This window comes from Lepidochelys olivacea (assembly GCF_965140295.1).
Source record: "Lepidochelys olivacea isolate rLepOli2 genome assembly, chromosome: 13".
Taxonomy (NCBI): Eukaryota; Metazoa; Chordata; order Testudines; family Cheloniidae; genus Lepidochelys; species Lepidochelys olivacea.
The window spans coordinates 19,343,197-19,351,370 of NC_140423.1; the positions used below are offsets into that span (position 1 = coordinate 19,343,197).

General features: G+C 44.1%; 1 protein-coding gene across 1 annotated transcript; it reads left to right on the plus strand.

The window, feature by feature from the left end:
• Nucleotides 1-265: 265 nt before the first annotated feature.
• On the plus strand, nucleotides 266-6,143 carry OCSTAMP (osteoclast stimulatory transmembrane protein; the record flags this gene model as incomplete). The annotated part of the gene is made up of 2 exons (XM_084645399.1): nucleotides 266-1,369; nucleotides 5,775-6,143. 2 exons carry the CDS (start codon nucleotides 266-268, stop codon nucleotides 6,141-6,143), a joined length of 1,473 nt encoding a protein of 490 aa, XP_084501525.1.
• Nucleotides 6,144-8,174: the final 2,031 nt, after the last annotated feature.

The following is an 8,174-nucleotide window of genomic DNA, read 5'->3' on the forward strand; positions in this document are numbered from 1 at the left end:
GGAAGCACATAAAAAAGACCTGTTAGTGCATCACCCCTGAAAGAAGCCACCTGCTAGTAGCCACCCCAACAGAGATCATCCTTATATATTATAATGCCCATGAAAAATAACGAAAAGACATTACACCAGTCGGACAGTCCTTTCTTCATGTCCCATTTCTATTAGTAACTTTATGGTATATTAGAAGCAGCTTTCACAGCTTGGTGGAGGTCACTCTGCTTCATCTGACAGTCACTGTTTTGGCATAAACTTTTGGCTCATATCAATGCATTTCTATATTGACTCTGCTCAACACAGCATTGCTTTTTCTTGGTATAGGTTAAGAGTCCAGATCTATTGCCAGGAAAATCTGTTTCCAAAGATACAAGAAGTCGTGTTAGATGCATGGTCTGCCTACTCGAAGCCGGTGCCTTCAAGCTGCAGTGAGCTCCTGACTTTGTTTCTTCAGTGCTGCTGCATTGCCTTGCTGACAGGTGGCCTCCTCTACAACTGGATGTTCTCCTCACTAGAGTATCCATTTCACCTCTCCTTTGCAACTGCGGTTTCCTTCAGTCTGCTACTTCTACTGATCCTCTTCTTGGTGCATCCTATCCGCTGCATGTTCACCATAATCATACCTACGTTGGGCACTAAACAAGGCCGGAGGCTGCTCTTGTCCACCTGTTTCATGATCGTGGCAGTTAATATCTTACCAAACATCATGGACAACATTAAAACCATACTGCAGGTTATTAAATGCATTTGCAAGGATTCCTCAGACAGCCTTTTGAACTCAACAACCCTGCTGGGAAAAGCTTCCATGCAGTTTGGTCACCAGATCAAAGAAGTCACTGACAAAATGGCAGATAACTCTCTGAAGCCCAGGAATGGACATTTTCAGTATGCTGTGAATCACAGTAGTTCCTTGGTGAGGGACCAAGTGCTAATTGCTAGTCAGAAGATCAAGGATGATTTCTCTGCTGTCGAATTGCTGGTCAAACAGGCATTGCTGGTAGCCAACAGGGTGGCTGCTGGCTTCTTCCTGTTCTATCTCCTTTTTGAGTCCGCTTGGTATTTGAAAAGCTATCTCACCAACCTCCAATTTGACAATATTTACATCACCAAAAAGCTGGAGGACTTGGCTGTGGACAAGAAAGCAGCCCATCTGCTGACATGCTCACCCAAAAAACTGATCAGATCCACAGGCTTGAAGCTGTCCCGGGAGGAAAAGATGGTGTGCCTGGTGCGCATGATGCTCCTCACTTTGGTCCTGATGCTGACAGCGGTGATCATAGCAACGGACTACATCGCCTTCCACTTGGCAGATACAGCAATGAATGAGGTGGCTCAGTTTCCCAGGGTGCCCATAACGCTCAACATTAAATATGATGTAAGTAGCAGAGTCCCTAGCCTGGCCCTTTAAATAAAGGAATGCCCAGCTTTTCTCACCAGCCAAAGCTACATTTGTCTGAGCTGTTCTATTGCCAGCTGCACAGATAGAATGGATGCAGGACAGGGACATATGTGCTCTCACAGCCTGCCTCCAGCACATATAGTTATAGGGTGAGGAGACAGCAACTGTGAAAAAACGGGACAGGGGGTGGGGGGTAATAGGCACCTATATAAGAAAAAGTCCCCCAAAATGGGACTGTCCCTTTAAAAATGGGACATCTGGTCACCATATATAGTTATATAAGGCAACATTATGATCAGGGCCGTCCTTAGGCATAGGCAGCATAGCGGCTGCGAAGGGCACCCGAAAATTTGGGGCACCCCTGGGTCTTAGTGTCCACCCTTCCGCCTCTTCCTATCCCTGTTCTGACCCTTCCTGCAGGCTCCCACAGCTGGCTGCTGCAGCCTGGTGACTCTTACTCTGGAGGGGATCTAGTATCTTAAAAGCGGAAAAGCCTTCCAGCCTGCCAGACCTATTAGCACTACACTGAAACTGTTAAAGAGCCATTTAAGTGGTAATGAAGCCATTTAACAGGCATTTGCCAACCCCCAGGTATATACTGTCAGTTTCTGAATTTACTGATAAAAACAGTTGTGCATTACTGTAATATTTACTCAGAACATGTTAGTCTACAGGACCTTAATTTAAAATTTGCTTTAAATATATTTCACTAGTGTGTTGCTGAAGGTGATAAAATCACATCTCTAAAAAATCCTTGCATAGATTTTTAGATGCACAGTCTTGAGTATTGATCTTTAGCCTTAAATGCTTGGATCTTCAGACATATAGTTTTTTAAATAAATCATTCAAAGGACCACCCTTATCTAAAATACACATTTTAATTTTAATAACTGTAGTACAAAAAACTTGCTTCCAAAATCTTCCTGTCCTTTCTGTCCATCCCTTTCTCCCTTCGCACCCCTGTTGAAGAGAGCCCTTAAAGAGACAACATCCTTTCCTGCCAGATAGCTGGACAAACGAGTTTCCCTTTCTTTACTTCTGACTATTTGATGAACGAGTTTTAAGAGAACCCTATAGCAAAATCAGTACCTTAGTAAGATATAACATCCTTTGTTATGCCTAAAATCTTTGGAAACATATTTTTTGAAGTTGGTGAAGTTTCATGAACATGTCTATTGTTATGGAGATCACACAAAGTAATCTTAGTGTTCCCTGTTTCTAAAAGCGGCGAACATTGTTATGAACACACTAAATCGCTGTGACTGATTAATTTAAAATAATGTCTTTGTTTCAGTGAGTTAAATATGTAGTAATCTGGAATGATTACTTTATGAAGGCTTAAGAGTACATTTAAAATATAAAATCAGCTCAGGAATTCTGATTAAAAAAATGTAAAACAGAGAAGAGCTGCATCATGTATTCCATAACATTTAATGTTGTAGTCAGCAGGGCAGCTGACTTGCCCTTACTACAAAGTTTTTGCAAATAAATCTCTGACAAACTTCAGGGCATATCAAAAAACCCATGCCTGACATTTTTTATTCCCAAGCTTAGTGCTTTTAATTAGGTACCTTCTGCATGTCCAGTCTTCACCTTCTGGCAGGCAGTGGAAAACATGCTCCATTTTCTTTAGAAAGAAATTGCAGAAGAGTGTTTTTTTCAAATGTCATTTGCTTTGTTTGAGTTCAGGGATTTGGCTGGTAGGGGGTGATCAGGGAGGGGGAGAGAAGAGAGGAGGGAGACAGTGGGGAGAGGGCGGGGCCTGGGCAGAGTAGGGGCGGGACGTGGAGCGGAGCAGGGGTGGAGTTTGGGCGGGGCCACAGGCAGAAGAGGTGGGCTGGGGAGCTAGCCTCCCCAAGTGGTAGCTTCTCCTGCTGCCCATGACAGCAGGTAAGAGCAGGTCGGTTCCCGCACACCCAGTGAGCACTGCAGTGTCCTTAGGCAGGGGCCGTATTCACAGAGCCGAATGCACCAGCGCCGCGCATTCTGCATGAGGGAGAGGGTATGGGGGTCTCTGCAGGGAACTGTGAATCTCTGCTGCCATGAGATGGGCCGGGCATCTCGGTATCCTTTGCTGCCTCCCCCCTCTCCCCTGGGCTGTGAGCCTGGGCTGCTGTCGGCTGGCCGTAGGGGCACCAGTTTAATAATACTGTGTAGGGTCCCACAAAGCCTAAGGTTGGCCCTGATTGTGATCTCTCCTGTGCCCTCAACTCCCACTAGTATCAGTGGTAGCTGAAGACAGCCAACAACCTGAAAGAGCAGGGTTTCTAGTACAACCACTCCCGCTGTAGAGATCACTGCTGAATCACATGTGGTGCATTAACAAATAAAGGACAAAACTAGCCCAGCGTTTGTGTTTAACCCCATAGGACAAGTGAGGAAGTCACTGATCAAGCAGCTGATGTGGAGATGAAAACTTTCACTTTGAAAGCATATGTTCTTGTAGGGATTGCCCTTAAGGGTCTTTTCGGGGATTCTGGGGTAGTACAGGGGGAGGGGTGAAGCAAAATCCAAGAGAATCAGTCATGTGGTGTCAGTCATTCAGGGCAGGAGCATCTCTTGCCCTCATGCCAGTACAGGAGAGTCAGGCAAACACTTTGCACCTCTTTACTCTCCTCTGTGCAAGTAGGATGACCAAATAGCAAGACAGAGCCTGATAATATTGGGACGTCCGGTCCCCCTATGTGCAAGGCTACCTGTATTGTGAGTCATAGAGCAGGGAAGGAGGGAAAGCAGTCTCTGTGGGGTCAGTAACCCCACTCCTGTGCAGGTGGGCAAGGGATGGGTGAGTGGGAGGCATGGAATGGGCACACCTTTGGTCCCTGTCCCACCAAATGCTCTGGGGGCCAGTGTGTATAGAACAGTAGCAAGGAGGGGACCAGGGAGCAAACTGTGATTCCGACTGTAAGATACAATCTAGCCCTTAGAAAGCATCGTGGATACTCTGCAGTGAAATGAGGTGCTGGAATGCCACCCTGCGTCCTCTACATCCTGCCTCTAGTCTGGGACAAGTGGGCTCTCGGTGACGGGAAGAAAGAACAGTTTATTAGAAAGAGGAATGGGGCCCTTCCCACCTCTTCCCTGAGTTGTGATTGCACTGACTGAATCATAGCTCCAGAGACCCACACGTATGACAGCGGGGAAAGTTTTACCAGGAGACATTTACATGATAATAATTGTGGGGATCTACCACTTAGGAATATGGGAGTCACCAAAGCAGAGCAGATCAATGGTTCATGTAGTCCAGTGCTCTGTCTCAGAGAGTGGCTAGCATTGGATTCATAGGAATTGTGATTTATTATTTATACAATGCCCAGAGTTTGTTAGACACTTTTACAATCACACAGGCCAAGAGCATGACCCCTAGCTCTCAGCAGCAGTCTCACTGGAACTGCTCCCCACTCTGAGTAAGGGATTCACAAACTGGGATAGACAGAACAGCCCTCAATGTACAGAGACACCAGAAAATCAAGGAGGAGGGTCGGGGGATGGGATGCAAAACCAGATTTGGTTTTAAGCAGTTCTGTTTTCAGTTTTAAAATGTATTTTTCCTTTTTCTTTATTAACCCTTTCCTGTTCTGTGTTTAAATTCATGCCCAGTTGCTTTTTAATGGTCAGTCAGGACACAGGCAAACAAACCCTTTTGGGCCCTCTCCAGTTTCAATATATTTTTTATTCCTCTACCTATTTTCATTTTTTCTTGTTTTTTAGCTTTCCTGTTTTAATTATTCCCCCCCCCCTTTCCTTTTTTGGGATGCTCCAGTCGCCGGTGTAATCCTCCCATCACACACTTAACTGGGCAAGTCTACATTTCTTCCCTAGCCACCACTGGCAAGCAATTTATAGCCAGAAACCTGTGGACTGAGAAACTAGTTAACCTTCATGCTAGAGGGTGTGACTGCACATGCCATTCTTTGCTATAAGAGTTTAATTTTTTTATGACAGGTTTCAGAGTAACAGCCGTGTTAGTCTGTATTCGCAAAAAGAAAAGGAGTACTTGTGGCACCTTAGAGACTAACCAATTTATTTGAGCATGAGCTTTCAAATAAATTGGTTAGTCTCTAAGGTGCCACAAGTACTCCTTTTAATTTTTTTATGACTCTTATCACCTCAAACAGTTTACTGCTATTATAATTATTGTGGCAGCAGCTAAGACCTCAGGCAGGATCCTACTGCATTGTGCTAAACAGCGTACGCCCATGTAAGCATATTATCTAGTCACAGCCTGAAACCTACTTGCATTTTTAGCTCCCAATCTTACCAAACGTGTACAAAATTTAATTGTGATTCTTACATTGCCGAGTTGCTATTTTTGTACTTGCCAGAGTGTGGTTGGGTTTTTTCCATCTTCCCGTTGAATCTATTATTTTGTTTGTTTCAGGCTAAAATAAACATTCTGCCCTTTATCTGGAAAATTTTCAATGGAGTCACTTCTGGAGAACAATCCATTGTGAACTTCGAAAGAACTTACCAGCAGAATCTGACCTTCATCTCTGCCGATTGCACAATAAAACGGCCAAGCCCCCCCAACAACTTTGTGGCCCTTGCTGTCGGAATGCTCTATTGCATCATCTATGCCATGATCTTTCTGGAAACGTACGCACAACGTTTGTGCCGAAAAATCTCTGCCTCCTTCTTTGAAAGACAAGAAGAGCAGAGAGTCCAGCACCTTTACAGAGAGCTATTAAGGAAACACAAGAAGAAGGAGCAGCAACTGAAGCAGGGGATTTGTAAATCTCTGGCATGCTAGCATTCCTGGGATGCTATGACAGGAGATGACAAGGACGCTTTAGGCGCTATGCCATGACAATCTTTTTTTGGATAGTTCAGCCTGGGTTTTGTCTTCAAAGTCAGGGGTAGGGAATATAGGGAATATGGGCACAAAACTACAAACATCCCAAAATCTGAGGGTTTTGTATTTTGCTTTAGTGTTGCAAAAATGGCCAAGTTTTATGGTTACTTTTTTTTTTTTTGCTCAGCTCCAGGACCATTTTACAACAAAATTGGTTCTATTATAAGCAAAAAACCCCAACATGTTCAAGATTTCAAATTTTAGTCTGATGCAGAGCAAATTTGGCCTCAAAACATGCAAAAATGAAAACAATTTTGCATATTTTTATGCAAAAACCATAAAGTCACAAAAATGTCAAGAAAAGCACAATTTGACTCTAATAAAATGTCCTGGAATTAAATTTTGCGAAAAGATCTTGCTGTTTTTGCCCAGCCCTAACCAGAATGTATTTGTGTAAAGTGATAGTCTGTTTCACTTGTGCTATGTTAAATATTTATACATTTTGAGAGAGAAATTGCTTAAAACTTTATTGATCTATGGAGAGAAATATGTAACTTCCTGTCCAATGATTGGCATTGGCATGGAATGTCCTGGTTATTGTCTATTCTTCACTAGGGGTGATGTAACCCACAGCCACTCAGCGTCTCCTCCTAGTGGTGACTGGGCCACATACAGAAGTTGATGAGCCTGTTGCAGCCTCAGTTAACACATTTCGCTCAGGCAATAGAAGCTTACGCTTTTAGATCCAGAGATCCCAGATGCAGACACACCCAGAGAGATGTCATAACACTGACACTAAATGAAAATGGGGTTTCAACAACTGACCTGCCGTTATCAAGCACTATAGGGTATGTCTATGCTGCATTTTGGAGCGAGCCTCCCAGTGCAGGTTGACAGACTCCGGGTAGCGGGGCTCAGGCTGTGAAGCCCACGCCCCCGGCTTCAGAGCCTGAACTCCTGCCTGAGTCGCAGCTTCCCAGCTTTGTCTACATTGCTATGTTTAGCGCACTAGTGCAAGCTCCTCTAGCCTGAGTCTGTTGACCCAGGCTGGGAGGGACTACCCCCGGGTATTCACACCTCCACACTATCGTAATAATTTTTGTACAAAGTATGCCTCGCAAGGATGTCGTTGGCAAACTCAATTTACTGGTCGGTATTGGCCTAATAAAATATGTGTGACAAAGTTGCAAGATCTCCCTGTATAAAGTTATTAGCACATGTTTCAAACCCTACAGCCCTGCACAGACAGAGGTTGACAAACAGGTCTGTCTTAGGCAGAGGAATATGTGCTCTGCTTAATTTGCATTTAAGCAGTAAACAGTGTCGTCAAGCAAGAAGGGAAACAAACAAAGCTCAAACAGGTGAGAAAAAGCTGGCAAGGAACCTCCTCCCTCATAGACTCTTTATTTCCTAGTGCCGAGCCAGAAATGTTTTTTTCAAGAGGGGGACTGAAACTGTAAAAAGGAAGGACAAACTCTCCCAAGTACCCCCTCTCTCCATCCATCCCTTTCACTGCACCTGAAGCAACAAAGGAAGCATTCCCTGGACTCTGGGGGAGGGTCCAGGCCTACAGAGATTGATCAGTAAGACTGATGAAAGCCTGTGGTGCGAAACTTTGCTTGAATCTGATATAGTTTGTCAAGTTAGGTGTTAGCAAACATTCAATCTTTATTAACTACAAAGAGAGAGATTTTAAGTGACTACAAGTACTGAGGCATAAAAGTCAAAATGGATACAAGAAAAATAACCTTGTTTTACTGTTTTATCTAATGCAGTATGTTTAAATTGGAGTGTCTGAATAACTAGTTGTGATAATAAAATGGCATATTATTCCCTTTAAATATTTTGTACTGTCGAGGAGAGAGCTGAGCAGTACAAGACATACATTTATGGGGGGGAGATCTGGGGCTGGAAGTGAGTTGGGGTCACCCTGCAGTATAACTCAGGCTGGTGAGAGCCAGAGTGTAACCCAAGTGTGGCGGGCAGGCT